This window comes from Embiotoca jacksoni, unplaced genomic scaffold (assembly GCF_022577435.1).
Source record: "Embiotoca jacksoni isolate LCO1_2020_lvr unplaced genomic scaffold, fEmbJac1.0.p SCAF_13, whole genome shotgun sequence".
Lineage (NCBI taxonomy): Eukaryota > Metazoa > Chordata > Actinopteri > Embiotocidae > Embiotoca > Embiotoca jacksoni.
Genome location: NW_027185263.1, coordinates 11,129,565 through 11,151,157, shown reverse-complemented (window position 1 = coordinate 11,151,157; position 21,593 = coordinate 11,129,565). Strand labels below are relative to the sequence as shown.

Below are 21,593 nucleotides of genomic sequence, written 5' to 3'. Positions count from 1 at the left end.
AAATATATAAAAGGGCCTACTAAACCTACCAGTTAGTTCAAGGGGCCATTATCAATCACTTATATGACCGCTGGATAGTACCAGCAACAGGCCAATCGGACCTTCAGCGACAGGTGTGCCGGACCTTCGTTGACAGTTACAATAATAAACACATGGTTAATGTTGTGACACTGTCTTGGTAAGGTTAAATCACCAAAACTACTTGGTTAGGAAAATCTCATTGTTTGGGTTGCAATAAGAGCATCATTTACAACAGCTACATCACATCATGTGAAGTACGCTCTGTCTTAAAAACGTTAATTTAGAGCACCTTCCTTAAACCTGGAGTGTGGCCCTTTGTTTCTCCCCCTTCTGTCAGTGAGTGTAATTATAAAAAAAATTAAAAAACACATCAATACATGCTTGCATTGCAGGCTCTGATGTACCCCTCTGTTGTAGTTATGAAATGATGGATAAACTGTTTTGAGCCCCACAAAATGGCTCCTTTCACTCAGAATTGTATCCATTTGGTGCAGTACCATTCGGAAAGTCCAGATGAGCCACATGATTAAATTATTTTATCGCTATTCAAGGTAGCATAGGGCTAACTTAGAAGTTAGCCAGCTTAACCTGTGTAAGTTGCTGGTGTGCATGCTTTGCTCTCATGGCAAGTCCACAATGCAATAATCCAACAAGCATGGGGATGTCTCACCAGGCACCAGATTTAAAAACTCCATATTCTGTCAAATACAGAGGGATTTACCCGTCGGTGATTTGCTTAATCAGCACTGTGTGAGGTAGTTTTGGCAAGGTCTTGAATGGAACAAACGTTCAATGTTTCCTGCACTATACGCTTAAAATGAATCAACAATGACTTTTATTTTCACATGGACAAAAACTAAGGTCTCCTTGGAGAAAGTCCTGTGTTTGATCCATCCAACATTCCCTGATCTACCACCTTACACAGACTTTATGACTCTTTTAAGTCACCTTAGTTCTTCCTTAGCTCCCATGCATGATAGTTACTATTGCCACTAGAGGTCACATTTATTTGAACCTTTGAGCATACTTGTAAGCGCACTTTGCCTATAGGTTTAGTGGGCTTTTACCAGCCAGTACTGTTTTCATGTATATGGGACAGGTGTGTGATGATAACCGCATGTTCACCAGTTAGGTGAGGTGTATTTGGCTTAAAAGAAAATAGCTGGCATCTGACTAAAAAGTCAGAGCACTGCTTTATTTTTGGTTATTATTTCTTGATCAGGGCCAGTGACATGGGGTCTCCACTGGCTGCCTGGCAACTGGTCAGGGCCAAAAATTTGTCTTGGCACATAATGCACTCTTAAACAGCAATTTGTTATTTTTTTTTTTTTTTTTTTTTTTTTTTTTTTACAGATTTAACAGATGCAATACAATTTCTTAATTAGAGAGCTTAATAGATGTTATTCGTTTTTTTATTTTATATTACCTGTGGCCAGAGACAGGCTAGCAGGCTCCCACAGTTTCCAGTCTTTTTACAAAGCTGACTATCCTCTGGCTGTACCTTCATGACAGTGGTATTGATATTCTCATCTAACTCTTGGCAAGAAAGTAAATACACTTATTTCATGAAATGTGAAGTTTGGCTGTGTATCTCCGGTCACTGACACTGAGCTGAAGTTTAATGCAAATTAATATAAACCTACACAAGCCAGGGGGAACAAATTTTCAGACTGTGAGGTTGAATATAACACGTTGGAATATCATGAGAAAATATCATGAGAAAAAAAACAGCACGTTTTACACTTAGATGATACTTTTGATTCTGCCAGCAGACAGGTTTGGTAAATGTTCTGTGTATTTAATCTCACTTAGATAAATAATTAAAACAAGATTTGTTTGATTGAAACCTTCCGATTCAGTTAATCGTACAAAAATTTAGCTGACTCTCGTCTATTGAATTGGATGTGAATTAGGCAGTTGGTGTGCGTCATGACGCACTTGCCAATTTCAGCCATGAAGTATGTAAAGCAACCTGGGTTAACTATAAATGACTTGCAATTATATCGCACACAAAGCGGTAACAATTTAAAAGCTATTTTACCCACTCATCTGGTTCAGAAATCTAGCCTGATGTGCAAGACCACAGAGTGACACTGCATCATTTACACATTAAAGGTTCAGGGCAATTTATGCAGGACAGTTTAGGACATTTAATTAATGATTGGAAAGTACCAACACCACAACATCAATGATGATGTTTTAAGCACCTTGCACTTCACCCGTGTTGTTAATAAATGAATTACATTGGTAGCTTTGAGTGTGCGTAATTTACTCATGTTCACTCCTCAGCATGGTTCCATCCCCTGATTTTAGTATATTGGATGAGTGTTCTTTGTTCACTTTGACATTTAATGAATGCCATTGTTTGGCGTCAATTACACAAAAGTTTCTGTTTGGCCCTTCAACTTTTATCAACGAACTGCTTCTTACACCGGGTAGCAGTTCTGATAATACAAGTGGAAGAATCATTAATAATATTAGTTACTTCTTCCCAAGCCAGTTTAACATCATCAGCCTGTAGAGGCAGACTAGTAGTGCCATAAATTTGTTGATTACAAGCCTGAACCTCCAGACAAGTATGTCGGTTTCCACCAGCATAAAGTTTGGCTGGCTGTGTTGGTCTGCTCCTTCTCCAGCCATTAAACACTTACAACACTCTGCTCCACAGTGGTGTTAAATGGGCTGAGAGGAGCTGATTTCATTTGCCATGACTGAAGTCGCCTGTGACACACCTTCGAATTATCTATTCCTCCCACTTTATCACCGTGCCATGCTGCACCAAAGATGCACATTTTGTTTACCGATTTTCCACACCTTCATGCGCTCCCAGCACAAAGACATGTGTTTTCACCTAAATTCATGAAAATGGAGCCTTTTGAGAGAAAAAAAAAAATGTGTGCACATGCTTGCTGACACAGCAGCTTCAGTGACTGTAGACTTATTTATGAGCTGTTAATTAATCCAAGTCAACCTTCACATACAAATTCATTCCTATATATCATCAGTTTATATAACATTATCTCACATTCAGTTCTTGAGTTCAAATCAGCAGATCAGACTGCAGATCAGCTCTGCTGACTGACAGTTCCTGGGCTCACATCCTTCAGCAGATTCAACAAAACAGCCTCCAATTAATGTGAAGATTTTCACCAAGTGTCTTTACTGAATGAACAGCAACATTTATAATCGTATTAACAATGTTGTATTATACTTCTTCAGCATGTGGTTAGTATTTTGTCGGCCACACCAAAGGATTTATTGACCATTTGTGTGACATTAATCATCCAGCGCTCAGATGTACTTTTTTTAAAGTGCAAAGAAACCTTGAAAACAGACTCCGTTTTGTCTGTAATTATAACCAGGCATCAAAGAAACAGTTAAAAAATTAATATTAACACGCAGTGACAGCTGTCCTGCTGTTGTTTCATTTTACATAAATAAGAGGACACCAATTATTTTTGTGGATGCTTTGATTGCGGGATCTCAGGATACACCAGTGCTTTACAATCTCCAGCTGAGCTTATCGGTCCATCTGAAAAAGGCATCACACACACGTAGTTGTTGGACTGTATTGATCATTCGGACTGTTTATATCCAGATCTGTATCTCTGTCCGCTAATCCTGCGCAACATGTTGTGTGCCGATAGATAAACAAAAAAATAAGAAAAACATCAAGGACAGCTGATATTTACACCTGTTTTCATGCTGAAGCAGCTTGAGGTGCAAGACGTAGGTCCTGTGGGCTTTCATATGTGACGACTAATTAAAGTGTTCTTGTCAGGCCAATTCACAGAAACCTGCTTTAATACGAACCATGGCGTTAAGTCTGTAACATCACGGCAAACTGATTGAACATGCTTAAAGGACAAAACAACACCGATTATCTGGTTTCAGCTGTATGATATTGACACTCTCCAACGAGGATGCAGTTGTGGTGTGAGGGGACAGTTCACATAAGGACATAAACCTTCTCTGCAAATGATGTGGTGAAGGGATCTGAAGAGCCGTGACGCTGGAACTGGAAGAGGGTGATTAGGCAGAGACTATATGCCATGCTCAGGGTTTATGATGATGGAAAGAGTGTGACTGATAGGGCGGCGAGATGGAAGGCAGATGTACACACACACACACACACACACACACACACACACACACACACACACACACACACCGCAGAGCAAGGGAGTGTGAGGCTGACACAGGTGCTTACATTTCTGTCACAATGTGGTAGACTAAAGCAACAATTGTGGTGTGTTGCACCAGCAGCCCAAACACAACCTGTAAACATGTAAAATATAAATCTGGAAACATGTGTTTGTCATTACCGACTGTTTTCCTTTATGTCAGATTACGCTTTTGAATTTTGTTCATGTGTAAAACAACTAAAACATCCTTAACAACACTATAAATTAACCAATTCAATTTAGATGATTTATTCATTTCTCTATCCCAAATCTTTTGACAGCTCTTGTCCTCTGTAATGCTTTAATTCTGCATGCTGCGCTTTCACATTATGCTGATTATTCTTCCATAAACACACCATAAGTTTACGTTAGTGCTGATAAAACTGTCCGTTTAAAAGTGCCTTAATAAGTGAAAAATTATAGCTCGAAGTCTTGCATCTCAAACGGACTGTTAAAGCTGCAGTACAAATAAAATTAATCATTTTTGAAATCATCAACATTTTACTGAAGAGACAACAAGAGTGTGAGTATTGGCTGATGTAAAGCAAATCAGAAGTATCCATTTCTGTCACATCGAGATCATCTTTAAAACAGCCAGTGAAATATATACGTCATTTGTATTTGAAAGATTTCCCTTTTTTTTTTTTTTAAGTACTGGTGTCTTGAGGAGGTCATGTGTTGGATAAAAAATGTTCTGGCTGTTTTATTTTGTGATATTATAGCTGGTCAGTCATATTTTTAAAACTGTTTTCATGAGCTGTGATTTGTCACTTTGTAGTTGACTTGAGAACCTGTTTTTTTCTAGCTATTGATAATAAGCGAGGTCATTAATTATGTGCGATACTCAAGTCTTTTTGCGTATTTACTATATTTATAGCAGCATTGAAGAGACAGTTTGATCAACTGGATGATCCCTCACGGCCACGGTTAACCAAAAAAGGATTGTGTTGTATAATTCACGATACAAATTTAGTTTTCTGAATGACTCAGAGTTCAATTGAGACCATGTGTTACATTAAATCCTCAATATTTCCTCAGTAAATCAGTATGCTGACCACTAAATACATAATTTTTCAGGTCCAATATTCCATAAAACCACAAACCTCCCATGTACCACTCTGAAGATTTCCAATGCTGTTCAGCCACAACTGAGTGGAGATGCTGTTAGTGTTGAGAAGCTTTTAGGAAACCGGACCCTGGTCAGTGCTGTAGTGGGAGAAACTGAAACTATGGGGCTGAGGGGCTGCGGAGCTGGCTCTGGTTCGCTGGCGCCACATCCCCCTGAGCTGGTGAGAATGTGGGGGCTGTGCTCTCGCCTTTGAAGCTTTACCTCCCACTAATTCTGGCCTTCCAATTTCCACACACTGCACAGACACCCCCCCTTCCATCCTCTTCCCCTCCCTTTCCCTTTGTTTCCCTTATAAGGACTTGCCCGGCCATTTCCTCGGCTTTTCTGTGGGAGGTGGTGTGCTTGTTTGTGAACACGGACAGGTCAGGAGAATAGCATAGTTTTCCCTCACAGGAATCCTGTGATAAAAGCCAGTAGATGCACACACCTCAGTCCACTCAGGAGTCTCCCACTACTAGTCCAGTGAACCCTCCTCATGTCCCGCACCACTCTGTTGGATCTAATATTTTGACAAATATGTGTATTAATATATATATAATAATAATAATAATAATAATAATAATAATAATAATAATAATAACATTATTGTAGACAAACACTAATTCAGACTTGACTTAAAATGACAAAATAATGTTATAAAAATCATACCTCTTTTGCTCCTAATGCAGACCTGTATGACAATAGTTAAAGAGGTTCACCAGAAGTTCACCTAAGTATGTGGGTGATAATGATAATATTCTGCATGACTTTAACCAATGAATGACTTTACCACCTCTGCAATGACTGCAAAAATTTAAATGTTGCACACAAAAGCACTTAAGATGTCATCTTAGAGTGAGAAATATGGGAAACAGCCTGGTACCTTTTAGTTACCTTAGTTTCTAATTCATGTTGTTTACCAAAGCAATTTGTGACCTCAATAGCCTACAACTTAATTTATTCGTTGTTGTTTTTTTTTTTTAGATTAAAGTAGAAAGATTTCTAGTTAGTAAAAGAATTAGATAGAACTACAACTCATTTTGTGAGGTTTCATGTTCATTGAATATTGGTTTACCTTGGTATGTGTTTTCAGTGAAAACAATGACTGACCCCTCATAATATTCAAAACATATCTATTCATTTATTTATATAGTATTGCTTGTATGATTTATTATCCAATAAACTCATCAAATTGTAGGTTATTAGCAACACTAAGTCTGAGTGTGTCAGAGCACTTGATGTTATCAACAGGTATTGGTAGAGCCGGTAAACCGACAAACAAATAAATGCTCATTTCAATGTTTAATTCGGTTACTGGCATACTTTTACAGTACAGAACATTATTCTATTTTTTTATTTGTGGAATTATGTGCCAATATTTCAACTTGGATCAGAATGTTGACGAGTTTGTCAAGTTTAGTAATTGTTCATTTTCTTCAGGCATCTGAACTTATGTTTAAAGCACCTGTATCCAACCTTTTACAGTAACAACTTATTACATTATGAAGTGAAAACAACGTGACAATGTGAGATAGTGAACAAGAAGATAATTACCACCCAATCTGCAGCTCTCCTCAGTTTTACCGAGCTTTATATCAAGTTTGGGCGCATAGTTTTGCTGACTGGTCGGCAGTGTCACTGTTCTCACCATTTTGAAAATGTCCCTTTCAGCCACAAGAAGCAGCTGTTCTAAGCAGAAACGTTCCAAAAACATGTTATACACTAGCTGCTCAGCACCAGATGCCAGACAACCACACTTGGTGACTAGCTGATGACCACTGGACTGTTTAGATAGACACAAGTGGTGGAGACAAAAACAGAGCTAAAAGTGAGTGACTAGTAGATTTACATTTACCAAGTAGCCGGAAACATGACCAAATGAATGTTAGTGCTGCAGTGAATAAGAAGCTGTTGGTCAATAAGTTCATCTTATGTTCTCTGCCCCAATCAGACAAGAGATTATGATTTACTGTACTTCTTCATGTGTTTTGGTGAAGTGATCATTAATATGTAATGAACACACATCTCTCCTCTCCCTGTGTAAAGTTTCCAGATGGCCCATGGAAGAACGTGGATGAGGGCTAAGCTGTAGTGGGGGCAGAAGGCTTCGGGGCCTGCCTGTCGTCGACTGGCTGACTGGTCCATCGAGGTGAGGTACCACTCTCATCGGGGCACAGAACGGACCGAGAAACGGTGCCTCATCACTCACCCCTGCCCCCTTTCCACCCTCACCCCCAACCCAGGCACGTACACTCTGGACCATGTCTAGCGGGCTGTCGGAGGGGGGCCAGACAGAGGACCTGGAGCGCAGTAGCTGCAAACAGGACTCTCCTGTGATAGAGCGCAGGAACCGCAGTGGCATCATCAGTGCGCCCCTCAGTAAGAGCCTTAAGAACTCCCGCACCCTCTCCCAGTACACAGCAGTCTCCTCTGCCACCACCAATGGACACACGGACAATAGTGAGACTAAGAGCCACTCGGCCAAGCCTCAGCCACCCCCGCAACCCCAGCCCACTGTATCCGCACTGACAGCAGCCAAGTTGGACCGAACCCTAGAACAGGTTCTGGAGGGACAGAATGGCCTGCTGCACTTTGCCCAGGCAGCAGCACTGTTAAAGCGGGCCGGTATGGAGCACATGCTCCTGCCTGGGGGCATGGGAGTGGGAGTTGGCGGTGGAGACGCAGGCTCGGGGGCTAGCGACTTGGAGGGTACGTCTGTCACGGACGCCGTAGGTGGTCCTGTTGACTTCCCATATGGAGTAGGGGGTGGCTTCCCCTTCAACCCGGGGCTTTTCATCATGACGCCGGCTGGAGTGTTTCTGGCGGACAGCGCGCTACACATGGCCGGCCTGGCCGAGTACCCGGCGCAGAGCGAGCTGGCCTCTGCTATCAACTCCGGTAAAAAGAAGCGAAAACGTTGCGGCATGTGCCCACCTTGCCGACGGCGGATTAACTGCGAGCAGTGCAGCAGCTGCCGGAATCGAAAAACAGGCCACCAGATCTGCAAGTTTCGCAAATGTGAGGAACTGAAGAAGAAGCCCTCTGCTGCTCTGGAGGTAAGAGGGTGGTGGTTATGATGTGCCAGTGCTTTGTGACTAACAGGATTTGGGGTGGACTGACTCATAAGAGAGATACCACACATTTGTGATCATTGGATCTAACATTTGAAGGTGATTCACATCAAAGAACTAGAAAGCTGTTTCAAAAAAATATGACAGAGATCTGCAAACTTCACAAACAAATTTAAGATTCACACCCGAAAGCACAAAGACGGTGTTTCGAGTCTCACCTGGATGTCCTTCCCCTTTAAGAGAAATAGTACAGGGGGGCTTTTTGGTGGTGTGATGGCTCCACAAGCAGGGAAATGACAGGTGGTGTGTAGTGCACAGGGTATGTGCAGGGTAAGCATGCGCCATGGGGTCTCTTTAATCTGTCCACCATAACCGCGCGAGCACCTTGCCCACATCTTTCAACTAGCCTAAAACACAAGAGATGGTTTGTATTTGTTTAAGTGAGCTAAGACACAATTTAGCTCCTTTCACAGTCGCCTTTTCAGTTTAGTCACATTTAAGTCCTCGTTACATTAACTGTAAAGAAATGTCAATAAAATAGTGTGTTTGTAGGCAGAGCGGCAGTAATTGTGAATATGTGTACAGTATGTGTTTGTGTGCAAGTCTGTGGGTATGTTTGTGTGTGTGTGTGTGTGTGTGTGTGTGTGTGTGTATGTAACAAGGTCCATCTGGCTACAGAGCTGTCATCTGGAGCACCAGGTGTCAGTGTGGCACATGCTCCCCCCCCCCCTCTCTTTTAGCTGCCGCTGTCCTTCTCTCCGGTGACACTCCTGCTCATCTAAATGGCCCTCCACACTTCCTGTCTGTTACCTCCATCACACTCGGTGGCCTAACTAACCCTGGCTGGGGTGACAGAACGACCAATCATGAAATCAATCTCAGCAGATGTTCCATCTCAGAGGAAATAAACTTTTGTGATCAATGGATAATAGTGTCACTTTGCCATTACATATTACTGTAAACTGATATATATGCAACATTGTGTGAACATGGGGATGTCTAATGTCTAATGTCTAATTGACACAAACTGGATCTGTGCTTCAAACTGCTAATGGTTTTACTTCTTTCTCTTGCTGATGCTGATTGACGGTGACAGCTAGGCCTCTTGTTTGCAGGCTGACCGGTTGGTTGTTCAGTCCCCATGTGCTGACTTAGGCCATCCACAATAAAACACTCCTTAACTGGACAGTTTGTTTAGTGGATAACTTTGAGTAATGCAGCCGTTTTTCTTTTATTGCCTCTGTGTACACCTTAATGGCACATTGAATGGAAGATTAGCTAAGCTTATCAATTAACGGATGTTCATGGAGCGCTTTAAGATTGGCTGGATAATTATATGCTGTTATTGTCAGTTAATTGACCAGTATGAAAAATGTATACAAATGTACCCTTAAAGATAAAACAGGAATTTGCATGTGCAAAAACTCCTGTAACCACATACACATGTGATTTTGCACATGGTAAACATGTAGTTTAGAAACATTTTCATGGTGTAATGTGTGATGGCCACATAGATTCCAATGTTAAAACTTTTACACTTATTATCCCCGTTGTTTCAACATGTGGTAAACATGTGTCATACATGTGATCAACTGTGTCCAGTGTGGAAAACATGGGATACTCATGTGTTTTTTTTCTGTAAGGGCACCGTGGCTTACATTCTTTAACAGGCCATGACAACATTTCTTTAAGCCCCCTTACTACCAATCATGTGATAAGTCTTTATGATTCAGCAAAGGCCCTAAAACGATGTACTGTGTGTTAACATTCAAGCGACAAAGCCCCCCAGCGTCGGGAATCATAACTCCTGTCTGTCTAAAGCAAAGGGATAAGTCAGGTGCCTTTTTTTCCAGTCCGCATACAGAGGAGGTCAGTGTCACTTTTGGACTTTAACACAGGAGGCTACTGTTCATTTCCTGTTTCCACCTCAGTCAGTGTTTATCATAACTATGACAAAGAAGCTCTTTTAACCTTAACAAAGCACTTGCTTGTCTTGATATAACAAGATCTTATGTGTGTCTAAATCTAACTAAACCTTAACCGTAGTGTTGTCACATTGTAAATGTTTTTCTGCCAATAGATGAGTCAGATTAGGAAATGCTTCTATATATTGTTCGAAAGGACAGGTACTATTTTATCATTTAATTTGGAGGACTTAACGGTTGCATCACAGTGAAGATGATGTCTGGTTTAATTGTTGTCCAAATTATGTTGTTTTTGAGTTGTAGGGCAGGTGTAAGCTTCAACAAATGTACAAAAAAATTGCTTAAAAGCTGGCAACAGTCAACAATGTAAATTATTTTGACTGCAGCAAATGAGCTAGAACATTTACACGGGCATGATCCTTTAAAAGAGGTTCTGTGAAATTAATCAGTGTGAAACTGAAGGATTCATAACCTCATCATCCATGGCCATTGTGCCTGAAAAAAAACAGACTTTCTGTCACACTGAGAATCAGCCTGATCAGTATGAATGTTAGCATTCTGTTTTTCCGTGTTGTATTGTTCAGTTACGGATTGATGAGACGATTCATTTGTCTCTGTTGATGATTCCGAGAAAACGTTGAAATGTGTCAGCTTGCTATGTAGGTGGTACGACTCAACGTCAGTAACAGAAAAGGGATTTCATTTTAATTTGTGATTTGCAATTGATGTTGTCATGGCAGTTAGCCAAATAACCAGTCGTTCACACCAGTGATGCCAAACTCGAGGGGACTTGAATATTCATGAGAGCTGAAGCTGATACGGGTCGTCATGCTGCTTGTGAGGTCGCAGTGCTGATGTTGCCAGTGGCCACCTCAACTCCAAGATAAACTGGCCGAGCCTCCAAGTATAATAGCAGTCAGATTATTGACTTTAGTAATTGTGTGCCCTGTAATTACCTGACACATATTTTTACTCTTTACAGCTGAGAATATGCACTACTTGCTAATTTATTTAATAGGCCTGTCAAGCAATTTCCTTCTTTTCAGACCAGAAAGGAGAAGACTATTGTCTTACTGCAGCTTAATTTAACATGTAACGGATGTCATAAAAAAAAAAAAATCGTTATAGGGTAATACCGCTGTTTTTAGTGCCTATGCGAGCAACACTTCTCTATTATCATTCCCTGTCAGTATGTCAAAATCAGTGTCGTTGACAAAAGCAAGCAGTTAAACGTGTAATTTCATTGTTTTTTACTTGGCTGAAATGTGGATTATGTTCCACTAAAGTTGGCCCATGCATCAAATATCAAATAAATCAACTGCCAATCCAACAGGTGCATTGCAGTTGTGCAACAGATTCATTATGTGACATTAAATGAACAATGATGCAGGGCCACCCTGGAGGTGTGAATGTTTCTTCAGTGCCAGGTGAGGTGTTTGGCATGAAATTGCCATGGGAAAGGCGAGAAACATTCATGTCACAGAGTGCAAGTCCGGCACATCAACCCACACAGAAAGCGTGAACCAAATTTTTACCTCAGTCAACAAATCACCTGACAACCCACAGCAAGAAATTAAATCTTTTTGACAACGTAATCCCCGTAATATTCCTCTGATGTCCCCTTATAATGTTCCTCATAGAGTATTTTGGATATAATTGTATTCTGATCCTGTTAATTTTCAAGAAGAACTTAATCTAATCATGATTGCTTTGTGGCACAACTGATGAAATGTAAAATACACTCAGACAGTAAATGGGCTGTAACTCTGAGACTAGTGTTCACCTTCGGGAAGGATTTCCTGAAAGAGATCTGCAACCTGTTACTTATTTGCCCCAAATGTGATTTGATACAATATTGTACAGAGCTGTGATGAAAAATATATAATTTTGCCCGTTTTATTCTTCGTCCTTAATCACTCATACATTACCCATTAGCAGTCTAGTAGCTATCTCAAAAGGCTTTGTTATTAAGTCAACAGCTCTTGTTCAGCAGGTGATTAGATCAGAGAATATAGCCTGGGCCGCGCTGTCAGTGAGTGTGATGTCATCAGTCCAAGCTGAATGTCAGAGGGTGAGATTCATGGTGAATGTGCAGTGTCAGAGGAGAGAACGACGAGTAGAGAGTCAGTGGTGAATCCCAAATGTCAATACTGACATGATGATGTAAGATAGTCAATTACACTATATGATTTTTATTTCTTTTAAATTTTCTTTAAACATGGCTTCTGTAAGAGAAATTCCTGTTTCCCGTCAATTGCCTTAATGCATATTCAGGGAGACTTGGGCAGCACCTGCGCCAGAACAGAAGATCCTCCTGGCTTGCAGAGTCCACAGTGAACCGCAGTGAGCCTCAGCTGTAGCACAGACAGCCCCTGAGTGTCACGTTCCCCTCCAATCAATGATAGCGTCGCACATCCCCGTCTGCTGTGACTGTTATACTCAGCGTGCATTTTGCAAAGGGGTCATGATGTCTTATTTAACGTGTGTCTTGCGGTCAGTTTGTCAGATAGTTTGGACTGCTTCTCAGCGTGTCCTTGTATGCATACGATTTTGGGTGAAAAAAGACTGGAAGAAATATATTGGCTTTGTTTCACTGTATTTGCATTAAAAGGTTCCTTTCGTGTGTTCCGTGCCAGCCTGTGAGCGTATATACACGTCGGTACACAAGTGTAGTCCAGCACTGTGCTTATTTTAAGGGTGTTGACGGTTTCCATTGAAAGCTCATGGCAGCTCAAAGAGGAGCGTAAAATTGGCAAGTGAGGGGGAGTTAGCATGCTGAGGCCTTTGCCACCTCATAGCTCACTGGCTGAAGATGTCTGGATTTATTCTGGGAATGCTACATTTGAGAGAAATAAGTGGGAAGGCAGATCCTTTCTGCTCGATGTCTGAATACCCTCCAGTGGTGTCAGTCTCAGTGATGCACAGAGAAAGAAGGGAAGTCAGGGTTAGGACGTTGTAGTGTAGCTTGTTTTTGCTTGAATTTCATTGTACGCCCGGATGTACTGTACTGGTGGGTGGGTAATATTTCAAAAATATTATAAACCAAGACCAGATTTTTGTTTCTTTGTCTTTCTATGGAATATTTTGAAATTAAATTCATTGCTTGTGTGAAGGACGGTGCTTCTTTGTCATGAGACACAGCTAACACCTGAACACACTCGTGTTTTCCACCGGGACCCACTTTGCCAGTATCGGACGCTGATATGAGAGTAGCGTAATCCCTCATGGTCTTCCCTGCCTCGCAGACACTGTACACCAGACAGTCAGAACAGCGGAGACTCATACAAACTGACAGGCATGCAGACTGACACCAAGACACATGGATGTGTGGGCAAGTTGCTGGGCAGACAGAGGGACAAGTTGGAGTGGACAGAGGAGGAAGAAAGAAAGAGAGAGAGAGAGGAGGCATTGAGGCAGCTAAGGTGTCACTCTGTCGACAGACATCTGTATTAAAATAACAGCCCTCAACTTGAAGAAAAACAATGGATTTATTCATTAAAAAGACAGAGAAGTTGGTAATTTGCAGGTCAAAATACATATTTGAGACATGTGTAATATTTAGCTGTTGGTTTAACAGCATCTTGGTGACTAGATTTCAATATGTAGGAAGCTGCTTCACACCGAAATACAATCATTTATATATTTAGCTTTTATAAATACTGTTGAAACGACCATTATTTGTGATTTCTGTCAGTTTTGACCCAGGTTTGACCTCGACATCCGTATGTCTTTCGACCTGTGATTGACGGGCATCAGTATTGACGGTAACAGTGAAAGATTTGTATCATTAGCTTCAGCAGTTATCTCCATTCAAAATCTCCAGCATCATCTCTGGCATATTTTCACCTAGAGCTGCGCCAATTAGTTGATTAATTCATTACCTGATCAAGAGAAAATTAATCTGCAACCACTTTGATAATTAATTTTTTCAAGCAAAAAGCCAAATGTTTTATGAATTCAGCCTCTGAAATGTTGGTTGTTAGTTTTTCTTTGTGACATTTTACACTTAATTGTGATTTAAGATTAAGAAAGTAGCTTTTTTTTTTAACATTGACTAGATGGGTAATCGAGAAAATAATTGGCAGACGAATCGATGAATAGTACAACTATAGTTGCAGCTCTATTCAAACCAGTAACCTGGATGTGTATAATTACCTAAATACAGGACATATGAGTTGAACTAATGGAGTAGATTGTGTGTGTGTTGTTGCCTCTGTCCTGGCTACAAGACGTGTTTACTGGTCAAGTGAGATAAATCACATATATATATTTACATATCAATCACAAGTGACTCCTGGAAGCAGGAGCAAGCTTAGGAAAATGCATCATCGCCTCAGCCAGACAAACAGTGAGTGTTTATGCCAGCTGGAGGTCATTGTTGTTTTGATTCAGTTGTTTCAAAGGTTTCCTTTTTTTTTCTCCGAGCTCCTTGTGAACAGCAGACAGCGTTACATCCCACATACACTACTGTATGTGGAGATGCTTTGAGTTCATTGTGTCAGTTCTGTGTTTTGTTTTTTTTGTTTTTTTTGTGGGTGTCCATGAGGGAATCCTGACAATTGTTGATGATAAAGCCACGAGAACAATAACGAGAACGCTCAGCGGTGCCCTGGAGCAAAGGCTGAATTCATGACAGCTTAAAGTGGCTTACAGGAATTGACACCTAGCGACATACTCTGCACTCTGAGAGTTTATTGGAAGTTATGGTGGACTGAGCTAATTTTAGAAGTAGTTGCTCAGGTATTTTGTTCTACTTTTCTGATATATTCCCCACAAATTGTTTGTGTTATTCAAAGACAAATGTGCTGGCCTTGTTCGAAAAAAAAAAAAAAACACCCATCGATTTTAGTGATTGGCCACTTCACACCCACAGATCCCATCTGTTTGAACCCTTGCAATCAGTGTTGCTAAAGGAAAGGGTTTTTTCTATTCCTGAAATGCTGCCATTTTTTTCCATTGATTGCACATGTTTGATAATGAGGAAAAGCCGCATTTACAGTTAAATCGAGGGGTGTGTTGTTTTTCTCTCCCACGCATTACGTCATGGTCGGTCCAGCCCATACTAGATTTTTGACATCTGTGGCAGTGCCAGATGTTGCTGTCCTCTGACTATCTTCTTGACAGCTGAGTGCTACCGTAGAAAGGTCATCACAGAGACGGACGAGAGGCCGCCATCACATCATGTCGGCTGTTCACCTCCGGGTTTGTGGATCGCAATTGTGATATTCATTTGAGCCAAAAAAAAAAATCATTTTCAAAAAATGTGAAAGCAATAGCAGTTTGTGTCTGAGTTTGGGAGCTAAATGATTAAACGTATTCAGTGCAAACCTGCATCCATCAAACAGGTTTTGAGAAATTGATATGAAGTTGAGAGGTTGACGTGAACTGGCACATTACATACGTATGTGGGCTATGAGCGGCACTGTGGTATACAGTGTCTCTGCTGTCAGATTATGCCTGATTGAGTCAATTTAACAAATAAAGCGCAGTGTGGGCTATATTTGGCTGAGATCACCGGAATAATTACCTTGTTTGAAGTCTTTTTACCCGGGCGAAAATGTTTTATTTTTGCCAGCGGGAGTTAACTTTCAGAATGAAAGTAAATGAAACCTGTGGAGCACGAACCCTGCTGTCACTCAGTTTCATTTCCAGATTGGAACAATAGTAGTCAAAAGAACAGTGTTCAGCTGATTCAAGGGTAGAGGAATGGTTTAAGTGCACCTGAAAAGCAATTACGACTTGTATTGTTTTTGGTTTCATACAAACTTCTCTGAACTGCCTTTTGGCTCCGTGCTGTCTTTGTTAAAAAACTCATAATTTCACTGCAGCTGTGCAGGAGAGTTGCAAACGATATCGCAAAAAAAATGTCAAGTCTGATTATGGTCAGGTTACATATATTGTTTTTCAACAGAATGTCACATGAATTCAGATAAAATTTTAAGATTTCTATCAGCTTCACAAATATGTGAATGTGACTCTTGTGTGACACAGGCAGGACGTCTTCTGGTTCCTTTTCAGTGTGATTATATGGACGTTGGTGTTTTCTCTCACAGTATGTACGACTCCTTATTAAACCTTCTGCTCTGAGTACTGATGGAGGCATGAATCTGAATTCAGCGTGTATGAGAATTTGAGTTTCACAGTCTCACTGTTTGGTGTGATTTCGGGGGTGTATTGTGAGTGTCGGTTAACGTGCCACTGTGTGCGGAGGTGTGTGACTGTACTTGAATACATATTGGTTCGGTGTGAGAGTGTGTGTGGGTGCATAAATGTTTGCCGAGCTCCTCCTGCCTCGCTCCAGGCAGAGCTGGCTAACGGAAGAATCCGTGCTGCAGAGTTGAGTTGCACTTTGCAGGACGCCAGCCGTGCTGCGGCTCCAGGGGACCCAGGCGGCTCTCTATCTCCTGACTGGCAGGCTGCTGCTGAGCCCTGCAGCTGCATGCATGTGCGCCTCTCCTGCTCAGTGCAATCAGACGCGCAGATAACCACGGAGAGAGAGAGAGAGAGAGAGCGAGAGAGGGGTGGGAGACGGAAAGCGGTATCATCATTGATGATGGTGTGGGAGAGCTACCCGTGTGGTGGCTAAATAATAAATGTGGCATATTGGGTTTTGTGTGAAGCCATGACGGAGGCCTGTTCCTGTTTAGATGCGAAGGGTAACGATGTAAAGATTCCACGCATGCGACTCGTCTGGGTGCAAAGTGAGATAGAAGTGGTGCTCAACTCATTAGCTGTTTAATTGATTAGTTGATAGACATTAATCACGTAAGTCATTTGTCAACTAAAAATACTTCCCCTCAACGCCGTTTTAAGATTTTCTGTTTGTCTGTTGTATTACTGTTGTGACATTGCAAATTGAATATCTACGATAGATAATGTATAATGTCTTTTTTTTTTTTTTTTTTTTTTTTTACATTTTATACATTATGCATTCAGCAAATGTCATTAAGTGATGACAGTAGTTAGTTGTAGCTCGAAAAAGAAGTGACTAAACAGGAGGGAAACATTATGCATGCATCTGAGTGAGGCTGTAGATTTGGATTTATATTTGCAAACACACAAATGAAAAAATAAAAAAGTGCTGTTTTCATGAACAACTCCAATTTCCTCTTCCTTCTCCCCTCCCCTCCCTCCCTCCCTCCCTTCTTGTCTTCTGTTTCTCCAAGAAGGTGATGCTTCCTACAGGAGCGGCGTTCCGGTGGTTCCAGTAGGACTCCTCCTCCACTCCCTACCCAAAGCTCTGCCATCAAGTGCAATGCCAACTCCTGGATTGTGTCCGGAACAGACACTGGCTAATAAACAAACTAGCAAAAAATAAAATTATAGAGAAAAAAACAAAAAAACAAAAAACAAACAAAGCAGAACAAAGAAAAAAAAATCAATCGGATAATGGATGCACCTACTTATTCCTTGAACCAAAAATGAAGCGTGAAGAAAAGCATCTATGGCAACTTTCATTCCCTTTTCTATGTTTCCATTTTGGTACCTTTTGTCCTTTTCCCAGCAGGTTTTTTCTGTCGCTTAAACATTGGAACTGTTCATTGCCAGAAACAGAAATGACAGACTGAGTGTGGACAATCAACTAATTTCTGTGTTTGGTGTTAATGTTGTTCATGTGTGGAAAGATACAGTACTTGTGTAGAGAATGTAAATTTACAGCTATATTTTAAAACTAGTGGCTAATGGCAAACATTATTGTAATTCTTCACCATCATGTTACTTAAACCCTTGTCTATTTTATGATTCATTTTGTTGAGGCGTACGGTTTTCCAGACAGATCGATGGTTGTCCTTCGAAAGACAATAAAAATGTTTCAAATTGTGGGACATTGTCAATTTCCGGACTGAAACTCGAACAAGTCCTGCTACTGGGCAGATCTCCAGAGACTCTTCACTGGGTTGAAGACGCTGTTCGCCAGAGCCGTCACTACTGTAATCTCCTCAATCAGCCCTCCTCTGCATTTCCAAACTTTTCCTTTAGTGAAACTGGCAGCCTTATGTTACTGTGGCCCTACTGAGCATGTGCCAATACTGCTCAGGGCAATAGCACTAAGAGACAGCACTTGCTCTGAGTCTACCCTACTGAACGCACTGAGACAAGATCGCTTTTTTTTTTTTTTATTATTTTATTTTTTTTATTGTTTGTTTATTTGGTATATTTTCATGATTTTGTTATGTTGCTGGGTAGCTACAGCTTTTAAAAAAATAACCAATCTTTGTATTTGTTTAGAAAATTGGACTGGTTTTGTGAATAAAAAGGAATGCATGTATTCGTGTCAAAATTTACAATTCTGATGTTTGTCTACTTGTCTATTTGCATGTTTTTTTTTAAACAGCTGGTTAAAAAGCAGCTGGTTTGACTGACAAAAAGAGGTATTGCGTATACATTTTCCACAAATTCAGAAATTTTTTTTCCCTTTTCTTTTATAATTGGATGCTATGAGAAAATTCCGACAGAATTCATTAAAAGTAAATCAGGTGGTGGTATGGATCACCATGATGTCCTTGGTTTGACTGAGATATCTCTCTCACTGCCGATGTAATATCTTCCTATAGTGGAATGATGGAGCCTTGCTATGCTAAAATGTAACCAAAATGATTTAAAAGATGTTTGAATAAGAACAATTTTGATTGCAGTGTTTCTTCAAAGTGCATGAAACCTCCCGAAAATACTCCTAAAAGTCATTTATTCTCAATGATTTTTGCTCTTCTCCAAGATCCTTGTGACACTACTGCTACTCTGACATTTGTAGTCAGAAAACACACGCAAAGGTGCATTGATAGGTGTAGATTCCTGATGGGAACTTTTTGCCTCCAGAGGTGTAAAAGCTATCCCGATGAAGCCTGGATAACGTGTTTAGAGCTGAATGCATAAACGGAGTAGAAGGAAGTGAAGTTTGGATAAAGATATTAGAGGGTGAAAGCAGTGCAGACTTAAAAAAAAAAAAACTTTCCAAAATGTGGTCAATCTCACTTGGGTCTTAGTGTAATTACTGGTTCTAATGCCTCAGGTCTGTGACACCGGAGTGAATTTCCATTTTCTGCTAAGTGAAGATTCTCAGTGATTTTTTTTTCCAGCTCTATAGTCACTCTTTCATATCCAGGTGGGGAAGTAGATGCAGATTTCTGCCACAGCCAAAGTGCAGAGTGGTTTTAATTAGCACATCTCCACGGTGGAAGGCCCAGTATGGTGGACTTGTGTACGAGCTTGTGATCAGCTTGGTGAGCGGAGACTTGGAGAGCTATATTCCCCCCCCCTCCGGTGACAGTGCTGGGCTAGTGCCATCGCCATGACGATGGGGGGAGTGTGTGTGTGGGTCTCTGTGTGTGTGTGTGTGTGTCTGGGGGTGGTGGCTGAGGCCTTTCATTATTAATGTGCACCGCGGCGTCCTTACCTCCTCTGAGCCCGCACAGCTCACTGCCTGACCTGCCATCCAAGGGAGAGGGAGTGGGGGGGGGGACTGAGGAGGCAGAGATAAAGAAAGAGAAGTGAGCCGGGGAGAAAGAAAGACGGCGGCACGACCAGTGCGTAAGAGTAGAAGCACGTGAGTGTAATGTATAGATTCCTTCATGCACTTTTATTTCAGATATTTCAGATTAAGATCTTCAGTTCCACGAGGGTTTGGTTGTGGTTGCAGGTGACTGTGGCCCCTGCTTGCCGAGGTGTAGCAGCCTTGGGGCTGGGGAGGTTGCGGTGGTGGTTGTCTCCATGCAGAGGGGTGTACGGCTGGTGAGCAGGCCTGTCACACTGGGAAAATCCTGGAATCTTATCACCGCCTCACAGACACTGAGCCTCACTGATCTACTCACCCTTGTTGCCAGCAGACATGCCCTTCCCCCATCCAAATGCCCCTGCACAGGCTGGCCCCTTCTCAGCTCAGTCGCCACCTTCTTCGAACTGGGAGATAGCAGGAACTGATGCAGTCCAATTGTTGAGGAGGGAGGAATGTGGCTCGTAAAATGTGACTAACAAGAAGAGAAACACAAGAGTGGCAAGTGAGTACACGGCAGGGGAACTGAAGAGTCAGGAGTTACCCTGGTACCATTCAACGTCCACTCACACAGTGAGGCGCATAATGTGACTAATGGAGACACATTTTCTTAAAGTTGTTTTTAAGCATAACATTGTTGAAACAACATTGTTAAAGGAGTTTTTAGATCAGACTACCTTTCAGTGTCATGCAAACTGCATTGCTGAAGAACAAACAGTTATGCTGCCCCATAATATAAATATAATATGATGTATTTATTTGTCTCACCACATGTTCTTCATTGTTTTACAGCAAAAACAAAGGTCATTCATGACATAACTTTGTCAGAATTCACTTTTTTTTTTAAATTTTTTATTCTATATTACATTCAGTGACTTGTTTCATACTGGAGGGAATTTGTTCACTGGCAAAAATTTGTTCAGTGATTTTCAGATTTATCCAAAAGACAGTGTTTTTTTTCTCACTGCAGCTGTTGATTGTTACCAAGAGCAGATAGTGGTACTGGTTGTTATGACAACTATTGTAACAACAAAGGTAGTCAGTTTGTAATCTTTCCTCTGTGGTCTTTTTGTGTAAAATGGACATGTGATTTGATTAAGATGTACCCCTTTATATCAATAATTTCTGTACCTTTTTTCTGCATATTTAATTACATATTGTTATAAAAAGGAACTCCATGGATATTAATTATTACACACTATACTTTATTCAGTGATTGTACTTTATATGATCCTCTTTTTAATGTCCACATCAGTGAAATTCACTTTTCTCCTTAAGTTAAACTCTCTACACTTACAATAGATTTCATGTCATTCTGAAATACTGATGGCCCATTTTCTGACTTTGAGTGATATTTCATTTTCCCAGAATGCTTCACTTCCATTGACACCAGCTGAAACACTGAACCACAGCAAAAACTTCTGTTGAGAATAGACATTCGTGCATTTTCTATGAAAGAAAAAAGATGCAGGAAGTCTGATGACACACATGTTTTGAGTTTTGCTGCTTCATGGACAAACAGAAGCTTTAGTGATAATAATAATATAATATAATATTTTCCTACTCATGAAACAGAAACTTAATCTGCTAAGCAACCCATAATTGTAGCATGCAGCAACACTCCAGTGAAATAAATCAAACTGTGTTAGACAGCTGTAGCTTCAAAGCTAATTGGTAAACTTATTTGTCCTTATGTTTTCTGTTTTTCTGTCTCACTACTCCTATTTTTTTATTCCAGGTTGTTTGGCTTAGAATTTATATACCAGACCTGTGTTAAAGCTCTGATTCAGCAGA

General features: G+C 40.9%; 1 protein-coding gene across 3 annotated transcripts in view; it reads left to right on the top strand.

Moving 5' to 3' along the window:
- The window catches only part of cxxc5a (CXXC finger protein 5a), a 42,530-nt gene extending 23,597 nt beyond the window's left edge, over positions 1-18,933 (top strand). The window contains exons 3-5 of one of the 3 annotated variants that reach the window (XM_069146458.1): positions 7,360-7,462; positions 7,557-8,369; positions 17,476-18,933. In XM_069146458.1, the coding sequence (XP_069002559.1) occupies positions 7,575-8,369; positions 17,476-17,520 (840 nt within the window). In that variant the 5' untranslated portion in view covers positions 7,360-7,462; positions 7,557-7,574 and the 3' untranslated portion in view covers positions 17,521-18,933. Of the gene's footprint in view, positions 1-7,359; positions 8,370-17,475 lie in introns of all 3 variants that reach the window. The other 2 variants (XM_069146457.1, XM_069146459.1) reach the window with 2 other exon arrangements.
- Positions 18,934-21,593: the final 2,660 nt, after the last annotated feature.